Source organism: Vicia villosa, unplaced genomic scaffold (assembly GCF_029867415.1).
Source record: "Vicia villosa cultivar HV-30 ecotype Madison, WI unplaced genomic scaffold, Vvil1.0 ctg.002369F_1_1, whole genome shotgun sequence".
Classification (NCBI taxonomy): domain Eukaryota; kingdom Viridiplantae; phylum Streptophyta; class Magnoliopsida; order Fabales; family Fabaceae; genus Vicia; species Vicia villosa.
In genome coordinates, this window is record NW_026705909.1 from 317564 (window position 1) to 341544 (window position 23981).

The window sequence follows — 23981 nt, forward strand, 5'->3', positions numbered from 1 at the left end:
CATAAGAAGTAAAACCATGGGGAAAAGCAATTCTGTAAAGAACATGCTCATGGGATCTGAAGCAAGCTGAGTGCTATGAAGCTTCAAGATCAGAAGCAAGAAGGAAGAATGTTATGATATTCTGATGATAGAATATGCTCTAACTCCTTCTTATTCCTTAAATGTTCTGATGCATGTTTTTATTCTAAATATGCTCTGAAACATTAGCATTTATGCTTTGATACATATTATATGTTCTGATACATATTTTTGTTCTGATTCATTCATGCTCTGACTTTTGTCGTATAGTTTGGTTTGTAACATTTCAGAATGTAGAGATGCTCTGATGATGCTCTGGTACATTCAACAATGTTCTGATACAATCTAGCATTAAATGATCCAAGAAGAAATTCAAACTCTGAAGCTGTCCTATGGAAGCAAGAAGCAGAAGCTATGAATGTTCTGAAGATCTAAGCATATGTGATCGTCTCAACTGAAATGGAAAATACTCAGGGAAGTCCTTTATTATAAATTTCTTCTAGTATTTATTCCAGGGGGAGATTATTTATCTCAGGGGGAGATTGTTAATCTCAGGGGGAGACATATTCACACATTATATTTATATGCTTATGCTATAACTGTGTAATTGTCTTTTGCCGTCTGATATTCTGATTGCAAATTCATATCATTTATATATGTTTTTGTCATCATCAAAAAGGGGGAGATTGTTAGAACAAGATTTGTTCTGATCAATATTCTTAGTTTTGATGATAACAATGTATATGAATTTTGTATGAGATAATGTGGTACTCTAATACGATGCAATTTCCATTTCAGGAATTATATAATGAGTATGCACAAAATCAGCGCAAGAAGCACTGACTCAGAAGGTTCAGCATGCAACATCAGAACATGGTCTGGCAAGACATCAGAAGATGGTCAAGCAGAAGCAGAACATGGTCTATGGAAGCATCAGAAGAACTTGAGTTCAGAATCAAAGCACTAAAGTTCTCATGGTATCACGCTCAGAAGCACTTCAAGGTCAGAAGACAAGAAGATGCTCTGCACCAAGCTGTATTGACTCTGAAGATTCAAACGTTGTATCTACAAAAGATCAAATCAGAATCAAGTACAAGATGGCAGGCTACGCTGACTGACAAAAGGAACGCTAGAAGCTATTAACGGCAACGTCTGTAGACACAGCGAAAGCAAGGCTCGAGGTAGTTGACAAAAGAGTGAAACATTAAATGCAATGCTGTATGAAATACGCAAAGCATTAAATGCTCCCAACGGTCATCTTCTCAAACGCCTATATATAGAAGTTCTGCTGAGAAGCTGAATACAACTCTTGATCCAAAAACGCTGAAACGTTGTTCAAATCAAAAGCTCTCATAACTTCATCTTCAACCTCACTTATTGCTGTTGTAATATCTTAGGGAGATTAAGCTTAAACTTTAAGAGAAATATCACAGTTGTGATTATAGCTTTTAAGATGCATTGTAATACTCTTAGAATTTATTTACATTAATTTGTAAAGGACTAGAGTGATCAGGTTGATCAGAATACTGTAGAATGTCTTAGAGGGTATCTAAGCAGGTTGTTCCTAGAGTGATCAGGTTGTGATCAGAATACTCTAGAAGACTTAGAAGTTGTCTAAGTGGAAAACCATTGTAATCTTGTGTGATTAGTGGATTAAATCCTCAGTTGAGGTAAATCACCTTGTCAAGGGTGGACTGGAGTAGTTTAGTTAACAACGAACCAGGATAAAAATAATTGAGCAAGTTGTTTTTATCTTACAAGTTTTGAAACTACACTTATTCAAACCCCCCTTTCTAAGTGTTTTTCTACCCTTCACCTATATTCTCAAAGGAGATGCCTCAATGGTCAACTTCTCTCTAACTTGCCATCCACTTGAATCACATGAGATGGGTCATGAATATATTCCTGCAACTGAGACACATGAAAGACATCATGAAGATTTAGAAGAAATAGTGACAGAGAGATTTGGAGGCTACTTCTCCTAATCTCTTCATAATCTGTTATGGACTAATGAAATGCGGCGTGAGTTTTCAAGACTTAAAAGCTTGACCAACACCAGTTACCGGAGTAATTCACAAAAACAGGTGGTCTCCCTCTTGGAACTCTAGTGTTTTCCTCTTTTTATCATGGTAACTCTTTTGGAGATTCAACGAAGCTTTCATCTTCTCTTGGATCATCTTGATCTTCTCAAAGGTTTGCTACACAATCTCATATCCAAGCACAACACTCTCACCTGATTCATACCAACATTAAGGAGTTCTACACCTCCTTCCATATAACTCCTCAAACAATGCCATTTCAATACTTGAATGGAAATTGTTGTTATAGGTGAACTCAATTAATGGCAAGTAGCTATCCCAAACACCCCCTTGTTCTAGCAAACAATCTCTCAACAGATCTTCCAAAGATTTGATAGTCCTTTCCATTTGACTGTCCATTTGCGGATGATAAGCATAACTCAAATACAAATTAGTGTCTAACACTTCCTGCAAAATCTGCCAAAACCTCGAGGTGAATCTAGGATTTCTCTCAGACACCAACTGGTCAACCAATCCCAAGTCGATCTTCTGACCTCTTTGAGAATACCACTGGTCAATTTCAACATACCAAACTTTACATTGTTAGGAACCCGTTCACACACCAAGCTCAAATATATGAATTGCTCAATCAACTCTTATTCTCGAACCATAAGTGTTGACATATGCAACTATTAAATTGGAGTACAACATGTTCCTTACTTTTAAGACTTGTTACCTTAGAAAAGAACATGTTTGATTATTAAATGAAAATGTGAAGTGGTGTTTCACCTACTTGGTACATTTAGAAATTATTTTTTACAATTTCCATTTGACCTAGTTGGACACCTTAGATTTGTAGTTAATTTGATTTTTTTTTATAAAGAGCATAAGAGATCTTAAATTTATGGTCGAATTTCTTCAAGACGGATGGAATGAGGAGCACTAATCAAGAGCATGAAAAAGAAAATTAAGTATTTTATTTTAATTTATTTAAAAATAATTTTATTTAGTTTTAATTTGGGATTTTAATAATTTTATTTTAAAATTGATTAAGGTTTGCTTCCTTATACTTATTTCAAGAAAACATTATGTAATTCAATATGGACTTAGAAAGTAGTGTTAATGCCCTATTTCGATTCATAAGAACTCTTACTATAAGTAAGTATTTATGGGGGGAAAGTGTGAGTGGTTAAATTTCCACATCACCTATGAACGGGAGGAAGGTAGGATCTATAAGAGAGATGATCCATTTACCTAACACCTTAAGGTTTTGGGCGAAGATGTGGCGTCTTCCGTTCTTTTGGTCTTGGAGCATTGGTCCCATTGGTGTTTTCGCCTTCCCCAAACTCTCCAATAGTGGTATCAGAGTTGTGGTTCAGATTGGTGGGGGAGTGGGAGTTAGATCCGCTGTAGGATTGTGTTACAGGATGTGGGAAACTCACACTTGTGGGGGAGAATGTTGGGTGCAAATGTGAGTGATTAAAGTCTCACATCGCCTATGAATGGGTGGAATGTTGGATTTATAAGAGAGATGACCCATTTACCTAACACCTTAAGGTTTTGGGTGGAGATGTGGTGTCTCCCCTCTCTTGTGGTCTTGGGGCATTGGTCCTGTTGGTGCTCCCTCTTTCTCCAGACTCCCCAGCAAGCATTTGTAGTCTCTTTTGGACAAGTTTGAAATGGATTGAGTTTTCTCTATTATGAGAATATCGAGTGAGATTTTCCCCTATTTTGGTTATTGGATTGGAACCTTAATTGGTTCTTATCAATGACATCCTTATCATTATGGTGAAACCTCTCTGCCTTATCAATCTTATAGGTTGTAGTTCCTTCCTTCTTCATCTTGTTAACCTCATCTAAATTTTTTATTTTCCCCCCTTATATGTCACTTTGTTAGAAGAACTCTCTTGGTTAGATCTTTATTATATGCAGAAGCATATTTGTCCATATCAAATAGGCTTGGCTAAAACTATTCGAGCTTCTTCCATATGTTTTCTCTTTTGTCCACGTTGGGTGATCAAATTAGAGGGGCTGCTCTTCGAGTTGCTAGACCACGCCTCACACCATTAGGCTTTTCTCCTTTATAACAAAGCCTTCTTTTCAGGAACTGGCATGAGAGCCTTCCTCGATGTAAATAAATCAAAAGATTAGTAAAAATAACCACACAAGTCAAATCATTGGGAGAAGGAAACACTTACGCAAATGATCGTCAAACTTTTTGTCATTCTCCTCATAATTTATCACTTCTCTCGCACTCATAATATAAAAACACTTCCAAGAACTCGATAGCCTCTCTCTCCATCTCACTCAACTACTCACGATTAAAATCGTTTATTAGCACACAATCACTTAATCAATAGAAAGGAAATCAATACTTGTCGGTCTTAAAAAAATAACCATGGAATTTAACACTCCCTTTTTCCCTATACCCACACAAATCTACCTTTTCAATTCATATATTTGGACGAGTATGAAGTAAGCAGCGCTCTCTTGGCGAGGACAGTTATAGATACCCATCCTCCCTTTTCAACAACTTTGGTATCTTAAAATAAGAAGAAAGATGGCTATAGTAGGTGTTATCTCTAAGCTTCTGCATATATCTTAAACCCTATGATAAAGGCCCAACTACTTGGAAGAAGTTCGGAAGGGGAGACAATGATGGTTTGTAGGACACCAAGCTAAAATAAAGGTAAACATCATAATCGCTCCAAAGGATTCAACCCATCAATTATCCTACTGACAAATAACATAGAGGATACTTAGGCGCTAACGAGCGAGCACATGGTTCAACCTGATCTTATACTCCTTTGTTGTGACTCCTAGAAAATACGTCAAACCACATGTTACAAAATAGCTGAAAGACCTCAAGTCTCATAAGTTAAATGGATATTTTATTATTGAGGGTGACTCATCCCAAACTCTTATTACAAGGTCAAATCTAATGGCATGTGGCTGAATTGACAAACATGAGAACATGTCTTTGCAGTGACTTATGAATCAAATAATCGCTTCTATAAATATCTTAGTTAAACATCTAGGTTATTCATTTACTTTTCTATCGATCAGAACAAATCAAACCTACTTCCTGACAAACCATTATTATACTATGCAAGTACAATAAACAAAAACTTTTTAAAATTGTTTGCATGATATAAATTAAATATTTTTAAATATAAAACTCTACATAGATAGTGAATATCAATTAAATTTATTTTTAAAATTAAAGAACATTTGAAACATGTTTTTTTAAGAGATGAAAATCGAATATTCTAAGAGACTAAAAAAAACTAAATATCTTGTATTTTTAGAGTTACAAAATCCATATTAAACCCTTAATTTTTCATTTCATATAAATATATTTTGTTTAACTATTACCCCCTCCTAGGGATGGCAAAGCGGGCGGCCCGGCCCGTTTAGGCCCGCCCCATTTAAGCCCGTCCAAAAACGGGGTGGGGCGGGACGGGCCTACTTAGGTGTCCGAATTCAAAAGTCATGCCCGCCCCGTTTACTAACGAGTTGGCGGATTGGCGGGCCGGCCCGCTAATTTTTATTTATTTTTTTATTTTACAATTTGATTTACCATATAATTTAAAAAAAAAATTAATTATAACCAAAAAGGTTGATAAAATATTTTTTTAAAAAACGCACAATAGAACTTCAACATATCTTAAGTCCAAATAGTTCAAAAAATAAAACAATTAAAGATCAATTATAACAAAAAAATAACGAAATAAACTCAACCACAATAAAAAAACGTATCAAAATAAATAAATAATACATATCACTTTAGTCCTATTTAAAAACTAACTACTAAAAAGTCTAATTAAGAATTTACATAAAACAGACAGTGATAACAATTACACCGCATAATACATCACGATGCATAAAATAGTAGTGCATAAAATATCAACACCTAACTTTCTCACTAATTACTTCATATAAACTTTTATATTAACCGATTCCTTAATAGTTAAATCCAAAATTTGTTACACTTATAGACTCATCAAATCTCTTCTTTTCTTAAAATCAACATCTATTTCTAAAGAAAACATGTGAGCTAATGTATTAACAACTTAATAATTATGCATGTTATACAACTTTTCTTTTATTTCAAACTTTTCCAATCAACACATGTATTAGAAAGTTATAGAAAGAACGTTATAATTATAATTCAATTTGTATAATTCAATCAATATAATTCTAAGAGAAGAGTGTTGTTTTTATAGTTAAAGTTTTTTTAAATTTTAATTCTAAATAAAAAATAATTTTTTTAAGAAAAAGCCTGCGGGCGAAACCCGTCCCGCCCCGCCTCGGCCCGATTTTTTAAGCGGGTTAGGCGGGGCGGGCCAACTTAAGGTACCGAGCCGAAAACCTCAACCCAGCCCGTCCAAAATGGCGGTTCAAACGGGCCGACCCAGCGGGCCTGACCCGTTTTGCCACCCGTCCCTCCTCGCTCTGTTCCTTTATAAGGGTTACTTTTATAGAAAAAATTTAGTTCAATTTAATTGTTATTTTTAAAATTTATAGTTTTGTCAAAATTGCCCCTAACTAATAAGAGAAAAAAGTATATTGAAATGATTAAAAATTAAAAATATTATAAACAATAAAAAAATTATAGCTTAAAAATAAATTAAATTACCCCACTCGCATAACATTTCAAAAATAATTTAAAAAATGTAGAATTTTCTTTCGAGGTTTGAGTAAAATCCTTATTTTCTTTACATTTATTTATTATATTTTTTATAATGTCTGCTTGTAATAGCACTTAGCACATAAGAGATAAGAGAAGAAAACATAACACATTTTGGGTGGTGAGTTTTCAAAACAACAATGGCATCATCAACATTATCTTCTCTCTCCTCAACCTCTTCACTACGTTTCGCCGCAAATTTGAAAACTTCTTCTCAATTTCTCAACAAAACTTCGGGTTTTATGGTTTTCGCTCAAAAGAAAACGAAGAAAACTCGAAAGGTTAGTTACATCAACATTCCACACTCTACATTACTTGATTTTTCTCTCTGTTGTGACATAATTATGAAACTTATTAGGTTTTTTTGTTGCTATTTTGTGAAATTAGATAATCCTGAAGGAAGATATTGTTGATGTTGGAAAGAAAGGGCAGCTTCTTGATGTTAGGGCTGGGTTTTTCAGAAATTTCCTCTTTCCAAGTGGCAAGGCTCAGCTTGTAACTCCTGATACACTCAAGTAATCTTCTATTATTTATTCATTTTCTCAAATTATTATCAGTGTCACCGGCGTCAGTGTCAGGGTGATGTTCGAGGTGTCAGTATTTCATAGTGCACTACTAGTATTTTAAGTAAATTGATGTATTGAATTCAACCCATGTGTAAGTGTTGTGTTAGTGTTGAACATTAGTGCGTATTAGACACCTGACACGAACATCGACACTGACACGAACATCGACACTGACACGTATACACTAGTGTTTTAAGTAAATGATATATCAAACACCTGACACATTTTCGATCCGAAGTGTGAGTGCGACATTGGTTACTAGTTTTGGTATCATCAAGAATAAACTCTGTCTAGAAAACATGAAAGCCTGTTAGTTTTTCGTTAGAATAATGCATTAAGCATTACATTAAGAAAAAAATATATTTGTCAAATTTTGAATTGTGTTTTCCTTGTATTTTCTCTAGTTCTTTTCAATTTTAACTTTCTCTTTCCAGGGAAATGAAGATAGAAGAAGAAAGAATTGAGGCTGAGAAACAACGGGTAAGGTATCATTTCTTTGGTCTTCTGGTAATATGCAGTGGAATTTCATGATAAGTGAAAATTGAGCAAGAGAGTTAAAGAGGAAAAGAATGTTAATATGTTCTGCTTCTAAGTTCTAAATAACTTTCCATGAAGAGCTATAGGCTCTTAACAATGAGTTAGTTTAGAATGTAAATTTCTTTCAAAGGCTATTCCATGATTATTTTGTATTCAATGTTTAATATCTGATTCTCTTAGGTTTAGGAAATTTTACAACTACTTTCGTACTTCCTTGTGAATTGTTTTTAGGAGTTTTTTCTCCTACGTACAATTGAAGACAAATAAGGCTATCTAATCTAAGTTTACATTTCTCTAGGTAAAAGAAGAGGCACAGCAACTTGCTCTAATTTTTGAAACTGTTGGGACTTTTAAGGTGAAACGTAAAGGTGGTAAAGGAAAACAAATCTTTGGAAGGTAAAATATGTTCCACCTAATTACAAGATGTTGATTTGTGTCTGTATGGTTGTGTCTGATGTTTGCTTTCTCTTTAGTGTTACGGCTCAAGATCTTGTTGACATAATCAAGGCACAACTTCAAAGGTACTATTTATCTTTCTGATGTGCATCAATCTTTTCTGTGAGCATATGTTGTCAATAGTGCGCTATAGAGGAATACCATAGCGGTGGTAAGGTTCAGAGCGAAGCTTTTGTGCTGTGAGCTGCCGTCTGCAATAGCATTTGTTGTGGCCTCTATTTGGGGCCCCAAACCGCTATCGTGTCTGCCATTAGAGTTTTCAATATAGTTTATCAATAGAAAATTGATAAAATTTTAATAGGATCGCCAAATATCTGAAATTTCATTTCATTTAGAGAATTCCTTTTATTTTGGACCAAATATGCATAATGTTTAATGTGATACATTGGTTTAGTCAGTTAATATTCAATGTACGTTTCAGTCATAACTACTCTATTATTTTACTCTTGCCTTTAATCTTATAAATTGTCAGTACCATGGTCATCAATATATTACATTACATGTATGTTGTATCTCGATTCGGCACAAGTCTGAACCCACTCGATGTGAATCCCTAGTGCATATTGATTTTGGACAGAAATTTTATCTGAAGTCCTTATTCATTATGATGAGTTCTTCTGATTCACTGGGATGAATCTCAATTTATTCTAATGATTCACCATTTAAAGTTAGTGTAGCATGTCATTCTTTTGTCAAGTTTGTGTAGCTAGCCTTTTTTCTTTTGTCTTCTGATTTTATGACTTGAATCTTGAATTATTTTGAAATTCATATATGATTTATCAACTTACAATTATGCTGTCAGTTATTTTGGTATAAAGATATAGAATGTCATATTTGTATAGGTAATGTATCTTACAATATCACAATAACATTTGATTCTTGATTAGCAAAATAAATCTTTTGATTCATAATTGGAATCTCAAATTTATAACCATGGTTAACACATAATTCTACAAAGCAAACTTCATAGATTCATGAGGTTCTTCCATAGTTCTGTGTATTCATTTGGATGTTTTCAATATATACAATTTGTTTAAATGTTATATCTCAGTATAAGAAACTAGTTATTTTCAAGGACCATTTGATGATTTAAAGTTCTTCAGTTGGTGTAAGTTCACATGTGTTTTGTAGTATAATTGATTAATTGTCTCGTGATTTTTGATTCGTTTCTAGGGAGGTGGACAAGAGAATTGTTAACCTTCCAGAGATTAGGGAAACAGGAGAATATATTGCAGAGTTAAAACTTCACCCAGATGTTACAGCTAAAGTGAAGGTGAATGTTATAGCTAACTAAGCAGCACTGAAATGTTCTGAAGTTCCGTTTGCTAAATGCACAATTGGGAATCACCAACTTGCATAACAACCATGTTATGAACTATGATGAGAAATGTTCAGACTTAATTCAAGCTCAAAGTAGTAGTCTTGTGACTTTGGCCGAAGGCTTGGACGAGTAGGATGTGGAGATTGTTTCTTATTTTTAACATTTTGTTTTTTTGTATCTCCTTGAATGTGTATTCAATTTTCAGGACAATGTATGTAATGCTTATTTATGATGGTAAAAGAGTTTTTTATGGAAGTTCATTGATATTACAAGCAAAAGGAAAATGAAACCTCTAGTTTTCTAGCAAGCCTTAGAGTTCAATGAACAATTTCTATAAAATTAAGTGTGAAAACCTTTGAAAGCAATATTTTTGGACTTTGTTACATATCTAAAAACTTGCTTAAGATTAGTGAAAAAGACAAATGATGCTTGAGATTAACATGGACATGTTTGTTTATGTGTTCAATGATATGTTTGTAAGGTCTTATGTTGAAATGAAGCTTTAAAATGCAAGCTTCATAAGCCCCAAGAACAAGAAACAATAGGCTAAAATCTCCTAAGAAATATGGCGGTGACATGTTACTACGTTTGGTGCTTAAAACAAGGAAAAAATGAAAAATTAACCTGTTGCTGCCCAGGATCGAACTGGAGACCTTCAGTGTGTAAGACTGACGTGATAACCACTACACCACAGCAACTGTTGTTGAAAGATATCTATATTTTTATAATATATAACTTTAGTTTAAAATTTGAGTACGCTCCAAGAAGTATCTTTATTTCAAATTAATTACACTCTCATAGTAATTTTTCAGAACGGACTCTTACTACCGCAAAAAGTATCATGCTATTGCTCAAATAAATTTCTTTTTGGTATATACCATTGTTAAATTAAATCAGTGGTAACGAAATGGGAATTTTTTTTTTGAATAACAAGTTTTTTAAAAAAAATTTCAGAAATAACCAACTTTTCAAAATAATTCCCCAAATGTCACTTTTTTGCTATCTGCAACACGTTGTCGCCAGGGGGGTGGTGACAACACTTGCCCCATAACGTCGTCGCCAGGCCCATTGGCGCCTACATGCAATATTTAGGTGTTGTCGCCACCCCCCTGGCGACAATACCCCCCCTTAATTTTTTTTTTCTTTTTTTTTTGTTATTTTTTTTCTTTAACATAATTTCACTTAAAATATTTTCAGTATTTTTTTTTAATAACTACATTTTTTTAATATTATTTTTTCGTATTTTTTTTAGTATTTTTTTTTAACAACATTTTTTAACAATAATTTCTCTTGTATTGTTTTTTTAATAACTACAATTTTTAACAACAATTTTTTTAATAGCTACAATTTTTTTAATAACTACAATTTTTAACAATAATTTCTCTTATATTGTTTTATTTTATCTATCTTGTTAAAATTATTTTTGGAAGTTGGTGGTGGATTCATTATTTTGAAAGTTGAGCATTCTTTAAAATATTTATATATTAAAATACAAATACATTAAAATTAAAGACATTAAAATACATTAACGATACAAATACATTATAATTAAAAACATTACAAAATACATTCACGATACAAATAAAAATCTTATTGCGCGCCACGTGGACCATGGTACGATCCACATTGAGGTTGCCGAATGGGTCGTGTAGACGGGTCACGAGTTGGTAATGCCCCCTATTTCCGCGACGACGCCCCCCTCTATTTGGTTCGTCTTGTGCCATAGTCGACGGTCCCTGAATGAAACCTGGGTCTTCAACATCTTGACCTATAGAATTCCCTCCATAGGATAGGCGGGTGCCCGCGGCGCTGTCGAAGCTGTGTCTAGGCGGGTTAAAATTTCTCCTAGTGGGTGCAGCCTGGAAGTTTTGGAAGTTGGTGGTGGATCCGGTTTGGTTAAAATTCAATGGTTGTGGCGGTGTGTTGAAGTCAAATTGTTGGCTGGGGTACTGTGATGTGTGTTGGTCGAATGTGGTGTATTGCGGGTATTCTTCCTCTATGCCCATGTCGGGGGTCATTGGTGGTGATCTTGAAGAGCCCCCCGCATGGAATTCCTGGAAATATGATCTAGAAGAGCTCCCTGCATGGAATTCTTGATTTTGTGGTTGAGTTTGGGATGGAAAAAACTGGTGGAGTTGTTGGGAATGTTGTTGGTAAAAAGGTGTTTGTGGTTGCATTGGTTGTTGGTGGTAACTTTGTTGTTGTTGTTGTTGGTGTTGTTGTGGGTAATGTTGTTGTTGGTAATTTGGTGGTGGTTGTTGTTGTTGTTGGTAATTTGGTGGCGGTGGTTGTTGTTGTTGTTGGTGGTAATTTGGTGGTGGTTGTTGTTGTCCTCCAAAATATGGAGGTTGTGCTCGCGGGTCAGCTAAATAGAAAGGGGCAGACACAATCATTTCAGGATTTGTGACGGATCTGTACCAGTTTACATACTCAACAGTTGGCTTCATTTCTCCCGGCACCACAGGAAATTCTAGAACCGTTTTTGATCGACGAGCCCATATTTTACGCTGCTCTATGGCAAAGGACTTGTAATTTTGTACGTACCACTGTTCGCTAACCTTCGCAAGATGCCAACGTCCCAAATAGTCAGGCTCAGGTGGGTCAGGGATACCTTGATGCATGCCGAATTGGAGCTTCACACGGTCACTCGGGTGCATCTCCACAGTGGTGAACCGTATGATGGGTGATTTTGCTGTCCAAATAGCCGCCTCGTCAAGGTCGGGTACGTGGTCCAATTCCAAGTAAGGACGCCAAATAAACTGCAAAGCAAATAATATTAATTTCAGAATATAGAAGATAGTTATTTTTAAAAATATATTTAGAAAATGGACATTTTTAGAGGTATTACTTCTTGGGGTCCTAGTCGATCTAATAGCTGGCGGTAGAAAATGATTTTGGAATCAGGCGTTTTGGACCAATCCATTCCGAGTGCATTGAACCTAAACACATTAAAAGATATAAATCAATATAGTTACAAATAATAATAGAATAAAAAGCAATAATTAAAATAAGATCCAAAAGTTACCTTGAAGCGTAAGGGAAGGCGTAACTGTTTGGATTTGCAGGGGCCAATACCGGCATCCTCCACCATGCCCATGCTTGTAGCAAGAATGCACATCCACTAAATGTACAACTATCCTTTTTTGCACATTTGCATAAGGAACTATATAGGTATGCCAACACAGCCGAACCCCAACTATATGTCTTTATTGCATCAATGTCCCCAAGTAAACACAAGTACATAAAATTAACACTATTTCCCGTGCCTTCGGGAAATAGAAACGTACCAAACAACAACATAATATACATCCTAGTTTTCTGCAGTATAGTTTCTTCGTCAGAAAACTGATTCAATTGAAGCCCAACATAAGCTTCCTGAAGGCCAGCAAGCTTTATACCTTGGCCCCTACCCCTTTGTTGCCCCTCACCCTCTATTAAATCCACACCCAACAATTCGACGCATAGGGCGTTTGGTTGTTGGACATTTCCATACACTGCCTTTCCATTTGTTTTGAGACCCAACAACATGTACACGTCCTCTAGAGTGACGGTACATTCACCCATTGGAAGGTGAAAAGTATGAGTCTCAGGCCTCCAACGCTCACACAATGCTAATATAAACTTCATATCAACTGAGGTATGTGTTAAGTTCATTACTTCACCAAATCCCGCACGTTTAACGTAGTCCACAATCAAAGGGTCAGGAGCATTCATCTTACCAGCACGGGTCCTAAATCTCGTGACATCCTATAAAAAAAACACCTCCCATAAGTATTTGAAATTAGTAAATTTAAGTAAAAAAAATTAAGTGTTTACTCAAACTTACATAAGTGGCAATGTTTGCAATGGTGCCTCGATGCTCTTGACCCATAGTTAGGAGAGACATGTTTGTTGATGATGAAACACAAAGTTGCTCTGATGATAAGTTGCTCTGATGAAAGTATAAGAGGTGATGAAGAAAATGAACAAGTTTGGGAACATATTTATAGCCAAAATGCATAGGTTATTACGAGATTCCCTGCAGTGTCTTGTCCCGTCATGTCTGTGGTGGGGACGAGATTCCCTGCAGTGTCTTGTCCCGTCAAGTCTGTGGTGGGGACGAGATTCCCTGCAGTGTCTTGTCCCGTCAAGTCTGTGGTGGGGACGAGATTCCCTGCAGTGTCTTGTCCCGTCAAGTCTGTGGTGGGGACGAGATTCCCTGCAGTGTCTTGTCTTGTCATGTCTGTGGTGGGGGGACTAGATTGCTATAGAGGCATGCATTCTTGTCATCCTAAATTATGTTAAACCATTGCATGCACCGATTTATCATATACTTTTATTTTTTATTTAGATGTTGAGAATTTTATATTATAATAGATTTTAATTCATTATCATAATTTGTGACATGCATTATCATAATTTTTAATTCATTTAAAACATACAATTATAATAGATTTTGAGACTTTTATATTAAACTAGCGCAGATATATATTATGGAAAACATTAATTCATTCATTAATTAAAAAGGTACATTGACAATAACCAACACAGAAACCAAAACATCTAAGAAAATAACACATAACAACTTGTAGTACACGCTCGATCATTGCAACAAACACAACAACACTTAATCTAAACTACTCGAGTATCACTGCAAGAACAAGTGGATTTTCAACGCCTCGGTTAACCTCTCCACTGTGTGTCCAAAACATTAGATCCACGTCCACATCGTCTTTCACACGGTCCCAGTAATACATGTAGGTGCCTTCTGGATTATTATCCGTCAACGTAATGTATGGACAACGGTAATCTATCTGTTTAACTTTTCTGGTCGAACCATCTAGTTGACGAAACCCAGTGTTGATGGCTCTAACAATTCTCTGGAAATTCCAATGGGGGTTAAGGCAGACACGCATGTGACTACCTTCCTCAAAAAAAACCACAGCCCAAACTGAGTTCATTTTTTGTGTTTGCAGTAAGAATGAAGAAAGAGTTGGTACTTCAACTCCACACACACACACCTTTATTTATAGTGGGTGAAATACCGCGGAAAATAATTTTGCTAATTATTAATAACTTAAATACTAATTGGAAACTTTGTAATGTTAAAAAAACATTTCATTAATATATGCTCAGAGCATTTAATTGGACGGTACAGAAGTAGCTGAAATGATAAAGAAACTGCAACATCTAGGATATTACAACGGTTAGGACAATGTCTTCTCTGTCCTCCATCATTCGAGTGCATTGAATGTCGTCCTCCATTGTCTCCCACCAACGCTGTCTTTCAAGAAAAGCACCTCCCCTTGTTCTAAGTCTCTTGATATATCTGATTTGTTCGCCTTGACTCCACTCTCCCTCCAAAAACCTGAGAAGGGTTCGCTTAAGCTGGTCCATGGATTGAATGTTCCAAAACATTACCTGCATGGGAGGTTTGACGGCAGAGAAAATAACGTATCCGTTTCTTCGAACAATGGGAGTTGATAGTCCAAACGCCTTACAGGTGGTGGAGGCTCAGTAGTCCGGTGCGTGCTATCTGGCCTTATTCGAGATCTCATTTTTTCGTGTGTGTACTGATGCACACAAGAAACCCTAATTTATAGAGGGACAATTAGGGTTTCATTAACAAGGGAAAAACATAAACAATAATTTTGAAGAATAAAAATTAGGGCCCCACATGGTCCCCATCTGTTTTCTGTCCCTAGCATGCGTCCGAAACGAGTTCCTGTACCCTAGCATGCGCCTGTAATGATTCCTGAAGCGATTCCTGATAGATTCCTGCAACGATTCCCCCTATCTTCATGCATGCAGCCCTATCTTTTGTGGCATGCATTAGTCATGTCAAAGTTACTATCTTGTGCAGAATTATTGCTTCATTTCTTGCATGCATTACCCTTGTGTAAGAGGTGGGGACGAGATTCTCTTGTGGCATGCATTAGTCATGTCAAAGTTACTATCTTGTGCAGAATTATTGCTTCATTTCTTGCATGCATTACCCTTGTGTAAGATTTCTTGCATGATATATAGGAACTACTTCACATACTATTTTTTACAACCATCACAACTTTCCCAAACATTTCTTCCTTTTACAACACAACACAATTCTCACATTTCTTCTTTCACAAACACATATCAAAATTATGGCATCCACCTCGCAGTTCAAAGTTCGTGTTCATATGAATGGTGAGACATACCACTGCGACACAAACGGTTTTCTATTTAGAAACACAAACTCAACACGTTTTGCTCTAAATAGACAATCAGATTTCTCTTATCTAAAAAGGAAAATCGAATCCAAAATAAGAGAACAAGTGTCTCAGATATTTTACCGACAACCCCTTCTTCAACCTAACAACTCAGTCATATTTTGTTAATCACAGATAACAACTGACTTAGAGGTTCAAAACATGTTCCTCACCCATGAGCATTTTGGTTATGATTATCTGGAACTGTACATAGTGGTTGAACAAAATGCTCCTTCGCAAAATATTCAGTCACAAGTTATTGATCCTGTTGTTGATGACGAACAACAACCCGAGCATGTCATTGACGAAGAAACTGATATAGAAGATGTTGTTGATGAGTTGGTGAATCGTGAATCCGAAGATGAAGGTGACGAAGAAGTTCCAGTACCGGATCGAGTACCGGATACACATGCATATTCACCTCTGGCACATTTCACAATGCTTAATTTAGGAGAGGACGAGCCATCGTCCGATATGTTCTACAATCCATACATGAGGTCAAGCGAGGAGTTAAAAGAGGGTGACAGTTTCGTTCGAAGGATGATTGTCTGTTGGCTATAAAAAAATTGGCACTTAGCAAATTGTGTTGATTTTAAAGCCGATCGATCAAATCCAGAGAGAGTCACTATTGCATGCAAAAACCCGGAATGTGGATACATGCTGAAGGCATCGTTCAGAAAGAAGTTTAACGCGTGGGTGATACGTTCGATATCTCAAGCCCACACCTGCGTCACCACTAACATGGCGCAAGATCATCGAAAACTCAGTCATGACATGATATGTCATACCATCATTCCTCTGGTCGAAACTGACCCATCCCTGAAGGTGAAGACAATTATTTCTCATTGCGTTTCTGTGTTCAAATACAGACCTTCGTACAGAAAGGCTTGGTTGGCGAAACAGAAAGCAATTGAAAGAGTCTACGGCAACTGGGAGGAATCGTACCAACAACTTCCTCGCTACCTGGCTGCACTACAATTGTATTCACCTGGGACTGTTAGTATATTGGAGACACTGCCGGCACAGTCCCAGGACGGAACCCCTCTCGAAGGTAATGGAATCTTCCATAGACTATTCTGGGCGTTTCAACCATGCATCGTCGGTTTTGGTTTTTGCAAGCCGATTATTCAAATTGATGGAACGTGGCTGTATGGGAAATACAAGGGAACTTTGTTGATGGCGGTCGCGCAGGATGAAAATAGCAACATTTTTCCAATAGCATTTGCTTTGGTAGAAGCAGAAACAGCTGCTGCTTGGGGTTTCTTTCTGAAGAATCTCCGAGCTAGAGTCGCTCCACAACCTAATATTTGTTTGATTTCTGACAGGCACGCTTCTATTGACAGCGCATACAACAATCCGGCAAATGGTTGGCACAACCCTCCGTCTAAGCATGTCTACTGTATTAGGCACATAGCACAGAATTTTATGAGAGAGATCAAGGATAAATTTTTGAAGAACCACTTGGTGAACGCGGGGTATGCCTTAAACCAACCTGGATTTCAATACTACCGCCGAGAAATAGCGTTGACAAATCCAGATGCAGGGAGGTGGATTGACAGCATTGATAGAGCAAGATGGACTAGGTCATACGACGATGGGGCTAGGTGGGGCCACATGACTACAAATCTTGTGGAATCAATGAACGGGGTTTTCAAAGGCATACGAAACCTACCTGTAACTGCCATTGTTAGTGCTACGTATTTTCGGATGGCAACTTTGTTCGCCACACGAGGTAAGAGGTGGAATTCAGTGTTACAAACACAACAGGTATATAGCGATGTCTGCATGAAATATATACAACAGGAATCTGCCAAGGGTAACACTCATCGGGTGACCGAGTTCGACCGTCATGGCCACACCTTCAGTGTCAAAGAAACAATTGACCATAGCCAGGGGCTTCCACGACAAGAGTATCGCGTCAATATCCCAGGTCGTTGGTGCGACTGTGGCCAATTTCAAGCATATCGCATGCCTTGCTCCCATGTCCTTGCAGCATGTTCACACACTCACTTTGATGCATTATCTTTGGTATCAGAAATTTATAAAGTATCAACGTTGCTCAACGTATACGACAACTACTTTCCGGTGGTAGCAATGGAGGCATATTGGCCTGTGTACGAGGGGGAAACAGTTTGGCATAACGATTTAATGCGTCGGAATAAAAGCGGTCGACCAAACAGCAGGCGTATTAGAACCGAGATGGACGTAACTGAAAAAATGCAGAGGAAGTGTAGTATATGTCGTGAGGTAGGACATAATAGGACCAAATGTCCCAATCGTGGATCTAGTTCCACAACATAGTTATTAGTTTCGATGATGTTTGTAATTTACTTTTTCAATGAAATGAACTTTTTTTTTTATAAATTTTATGGGTTACAACACAAAAAAAATTACTAAATAAAAAATAGTTCATGGTACATATTGAAAGAAATTACCAAATATTACCATGGAAAAAATATTTGGAACCAATAAAATTTACAAAGATTTAAGAGAAAATAGTACCAAAAACATTAATATTGAAAGTAAAAAATTACCTAAAATATAATACCATGAAAAAAATAATTATTTATAAAATCCATTTTGAAATAATAATTGAAAAGTATAACATAAAAAAAAGTTAAGAGGAAATAATGTTAAAGAAAAAAAATAACAAAAAAAAAAAGAAAAAAAAATTAAGGGGGGGTGTTGTCGCCAGGGGGGGTGGCGACAACACCTAAATATTGCATGTAGGCGCCAATGGGCCTGGCGACGACGTTATGGGCCAAGTGTTGTCGCCACCCCCCCTGGCGACAACGTGTTGCAGATAGCAAAAAAGTGACATTTGGGGAATTATTTTGAAAAGTTGGTTATTTCTGGAATTTTTTTAAAAAAAATGGATATTCAAAAAAAAAATTCACGAAATGGATACAAAATAAAGATGCACATGGAAAGTATATTTCACTATCTGAATTCATCTCTATTTTTTATTTCCCAAGCAGAAACTATTCGAGAATATATATCACCATCGTTTTATTTTATATTTTTAAAACAAAAGTAAAGTATGATTAATTTTTGCCAATAGTACAATTTTGTTTTTGTTTGAATATATTTCCAAATACTATGTGGTTGGCCGACTCGCTATTGTTTAATGAAAATTTTTAGGGAAATGCTTTTTTCATTTTTATGTATTTCCTACCACCGTGGAAAATTTATAATATCTCTAGTGTTCGGAGTAGTATTTCTGAATTTATTTTTATCATTTTTCAAACTAAATTGAAGAGATGCCACTCTGATTTAAAATTTAATCTAGATATGCATCTTCGTATGTATTAAAAGTGCGTCAGAAGATACATCAGCATAAACACTATTTATTCAAAAAATGTGTTGGTAATATGAGTAGGGGTGGAAATATGGTAGGCTAGGCTAGGTTTTAGAAGGTCTGGACTTGACATATGATAATTTTAAAAGGCCTGAGCCTGGCCTATGACCTATTAAATGGTCTTTTTTTTGTCTGACCTGACATTTTTAAAAGTCTGGTCTGGTCTGAAAGTCTATTTAAAAGCTTGTTTCTCATTAAGATTTTCAATTAATTCATATTACTTAAGAAGTCTCATAGGTCGATGTGGTCTACCTCAAGTACTTCAGAGACCTAACTGTGATACGCGAGTATAATTGGGGGATCGCCTGTTTGGTCTACATGTACTCTAAGTTGGATGAGAGATGTGTTTGGAAGGCAAGGCAAATGACGGGGTGTTGCACGCTGCTTACAGTAATTTATTGTTACTAATATTTTCTCAATTGATTTATTATACTTGTTATTAATACTCTGGCTAGCTGGGATATGGGTCATCTCTTATGTATCTGTATCTTCTTAAGCGAGTGATGCACCAGTTTGGCTACTTACAGATTATTCCAAGACCTCCCCATGATTCCATTTCTTCCACCGTCCCTCGCAAATATCTACAAGCGATACTGGATAATTTCGAGAGTCACCTGGTACTAGAAGAATATCATCGAGAGCCAACTCATGTATATTGGACTTGTGTTAAGGGCTACATGACATGGCTCTATAGGGTGTCACACCCTATCATAACACCAGACACTCTTGGAGAACCACCTAGACCAACTAACCAGGAGGTACTTGAGATTCGGGATGAGCAACTAGAGAACATGGAAACGGTATGTTGGCGTGTTGTGGAGATGGGTAGAGACCATGTCACCTATACTGTCACCTATACTAGAGACCATGTCACCTATACTGTTCTCCAACATCTGATTTAACTTCCAATGAGCATACTCAACCCTAAAATAAATAAAAAATTAAACCAACACATTAAAAAATATAAACTAAAGATACTAATGGTAAATACCTATTAGTCGCGGTGCTACCCAAATGCACATATTGGCTTGGTCATTGTTCGACTGAATATTGGCCATGAGTAGCACATCATTAGAGTCACTATCTCCGACATATGTATATTGCATTTCATCATTATCTTTTGCTCTTGCTTCCTTTTTTCTTCGACAGTATCGAGCATAATTGCCAAATCCTTGACAGTTGTAACAGTGTACCTCCTTCAAGTTAACTTTCTTCCCCAAATACTTGTTGTCCATGCCTTTTTGGTTGAATCATCATGATTCTTTGAGTTCTTTCTTGACTTCTCATCATTAGCTAGATTATTTCTTTGATTCTCCTTTTCTTTTCCAAACTTATTGATGAATCTTACTTGCAGTGCCTATTCAGCCACCTTTTCCCTTTATGAGTTCCCCTGCTTCAGCCTCATCTCACGAGCCTCTAATGAAGGTTAAAGTTCTTCCAACTTCATCTCATCTAGGTTCTTAGACTCTTCAATAGACACTACATCTTTCCAATAAGTGTTTCACGTAGCACGGAATAAACCAGAGCTCTTGATGCCACTTGTTAGACGCTGGGCTTAAGGATCTAGAGGGGGGTGAATAGATCTCTCAGAGTTTTTCTGAATTATTTCAAACTTAAGCGAAAGCGGTTCGGGATCGACTCGCGTCTATTCCGGACCGTTATTGAAAAGGTTGTATATGTGATAAAACCATAAAATAATTGGGATTAACAATGAAAGGATAGGTTATCGAATCAATTCGTTGCTCTAATGAAAAACGATTAACTTCTAATTTGATAAACTTTGTTTGCAATGCTTTGATAATGGATGAAGCAAAAGGACAAACACTTGGTGATAATATCCAAATTGATTGTGATTCAATGTGTGGTGAATTGTGATGTTTACGCAAGTTCTTAATACACAATTTTAACACTTGAATCGTTGATCAATTAGCAATTATAACCAAATACGAACAAAACGTAAATGAAAAGATAAAAGCGATAAGAACACGATATTTGTTCAGGCAGTTCGTCGGTCGTCCTCGCTACGACTACATCTGCCCCCAATTCCAAACGGGAATTGGGATGTCTTTCATTATTATTGAAAACAGTTTATACAAAGAAGATAACAAAGTGATAAACGATAAACCAATTTTGTTGATCCTTTGAATCTTCTTCCCCCTTAATCTTGAGCCAGATCAAGGTCTTCCAAGAGCTTCACTTTGATCCCTTTTCTGCAGTGTCTTAAATTGCTTGAACCCTTGTTCTTCAATCTTTACACTCAGTTGGATCCTTGATGAAACCTCTTGATAAAAACCCCCAAAATTCACCAATCTTGGAGGACAAAACCCGCAGATTTTATTCACGAAAAACCCCACAAATATTCACCCACTAGGAATCTTCAATTCCGTTCCATGGACGTTATCGATCTTGAACGCAAACCCTCAATGCAAAAATGACTGTGTGTAGTTGTGTTGGAGTTGAGACGAAGATCGAAGATGAGAAGCCTTTGTGTATCTTTCAGTTGTTGGTGTTGAATACTCAATAATTGACAGCAAACAATATATATGAGAGCTTGTGTGTTAGTGCAGAGCAAACCTACAATTTTGGCATTTTTGAGAAGATAGGTTGACCTGTTGCATTGCTTAGGTCGACCTAACAGAAGCAGATTTAATTGAGTTGAAATTGTTCCCAGTTAGGTTGACCTGTTGAAGGTTTAGGTCGACCTAAAGTCAGTTAGGTTGACCTGTTGAAGGTTTAGGTCGACCTAAAGTCAGTTAGGTTGACCTGTTGAAGGTTTAGGTCGACCTAAAGTCAGTTGTGCTTTTGTTGGTTGTTCACTTATGATGTTTGCCATGAATCGAAAACTCCTTGGTGAGTATAGGCTTGTACTTACATACTCCCCCTTTTTGATGATGGAAAACATTTGATTTAATGGCGAAAGCCCCCCCGTACTAAGCTCCCCCGTACTCAGCTCCCCCGTACTCTCAACACATCTCCCCTTTTGACAACATCAAAAGTAGACAATAAGAGAATAGTAGAAGAGAGTAACATAATAATTTTAACAGAAAGCTATCTTGCATAGCATAATAGTAAAACAGTAGAGCATAATATCCAAACATATTCAAAATACAACCAAGCGAACAAAATATCCAAACAAAACAGAAAATCTTCAGTAGGTCGACTCAGGTTGGATACATGCTGATTCTACTTATTAGTATGCCCAAACATGGTATGTTATGAGTAATGATGATCAACATATACATGTAAATGAGATATATGGAGAAGCATATATGAAGTCACTATAAACATGTTAATTGATAGCATACTATAGTATCAATAATATTTTTGGAAGTGAACAACAAACATGTTACCACTTTCTCAATTTTAAGGTATCTCGTCATCATTACGTAGAGTGGAGTATAATCCTCTTGTCAATGTGGCACGATCCTTGATTTGATGATGAACTACCTTCATACTAAGAGAAATGTTAGCTTGGGCATAATCAATATATAAAGTAAAGGAAATAAAATTAAGTGAACAAACGCATTTAGCTCAAATTAGAGATATCTAGTATCCCTAATTCTCTGCGAATGGTGAAGAATTGCTCCGTTGCAAGAGGTTTGGTGAAGATGTCAGCTAGTTGCTTCTTGCTCTCTACATGTTCAAATATAACTTCTCCTTTTTCTACATGATCTCTTAGGAAGTGATGCCTTATTTCGATATGCTTGGTTCGTGAGTGTAAAACAGGATTCTTGCTTAAGTTTATGGCACTTGTGTTGTCGCACATGATAGGTATACGATCAAGCTTAATACCAAAGTCAATGAGTTGTTGCTTGAGCTATAATATCTGAGCACAGCGGCTTCCATCAGCGACATATTCTGCCTCAGCGGTAGATAATACAACTGATACTTGTTTCTTGCCATGCCAGCTTATCAATGAATTTGAGAATAGATGACATGTCCCACTGGTGCTCTGTCTATCGGATTTGCATCCAGCAAAGTCTGAGTCAGAGAATCCCACCAAATAACATTCATTACCTTTAGGATACCATAGACCATATGTAGTAGTTCCACGGAGATATCGTAGAATTCTTTTTACGGCTTTTAAGTGTGATTCCTTTGGACAAGATTGGTATCTTGCACATATACATACACTAAACATGATGTCCGGTCTTGAAGCTGTGAGATACAATAGTGAACCTATCATGCCTCGGTACAATTTTACATCAACCTCTTTACCTTTCTCATCTTTATCTAGGTTACTATTTGTTGCCATAGGTGTGTTAATCTCCTTTGACTCACTCACTCCAAATCTTTTAAGCAACTCTGTACAATACTTGGTTTGACTTACGAACGTTCCATGACTAAGTTGCTTGATTTGTAGACCAAGGAAGAAGTTCAGCTCTCCCATGAGACTCATCTCAAATTCACTCTGCATAAGCTTAGAAAATTCTTTGACAAGTTTTGCATTAGTCGACCCAAATATAATATCATCTACATAAACTTGAACCAAGAGTATATCTTTATCTTTTCTTTTAATGAAGAGAGTAGTGTCAACTTTACCCCTAAAGTATCCTTGGCTAAGTAGGAATTTGGTTAGACATTCATACCAAGCCCTAGGGGCTTGTTTGAGACCGTATAGCGCATGTTTCAACTTATAAACATGAGTTGGGTACTTGTAATTTTCAAATCCGGTGGCTGAGCTACATATACCTCTTCATTGATATAGCCATTTAGAAAGGCACTTTTGACATCCATTTGAAATAGTTTAAAGTCTTTTGAACAAGCATAAGCAAGTAAGAGACGAATAGCTT

At 36.5% G+C, this 23981-nt stretch overlaps 1 protein-coding gene and 1 non-coding gene across 2 annotated transcripts; one reads left to right on the forward strand and one right to left on the reverse strand.

Annotated features, from left to right (window-relative positions):
• Window positions 1-6800: 6800 nt before the first annotated feature.
• LOC131638672 (large ribosomal subunit protein bL9c-like) lies at window positions 6801-9861 on the forward strand. The gene is made up of 6 exons (XM_058909235.1): window positions 6801-7007; window positions 7114-7241; window positions 7727-7772; window positions 8128-8225; window positions 8303-8350; window positions 9459-9861. Exons 1-6 carry the CDS (start codon window positions 6867-6869, stop codon window positions 9577-9579), a joined length of 582 nt encoding a protein of 193 aa, XP_058765218.1. The 5' UTR covers window positions 6801-6866; the 3' UTR covers window positions 9580-9861.
• Window positions 9862-10231: 370 nt separating this feature from the next.
• Window positions 10232-10304, reverse strand: TRNAV-UAC (transfer RNA valine (anticodon UAC)). Its single transcript has one exon. It is a non-coding gene; the product is annotated as a tRNA-Val (tRNA).
• Between the last annotated feature and the right edge of the window lie 13677 nt (window positions 10305-23981).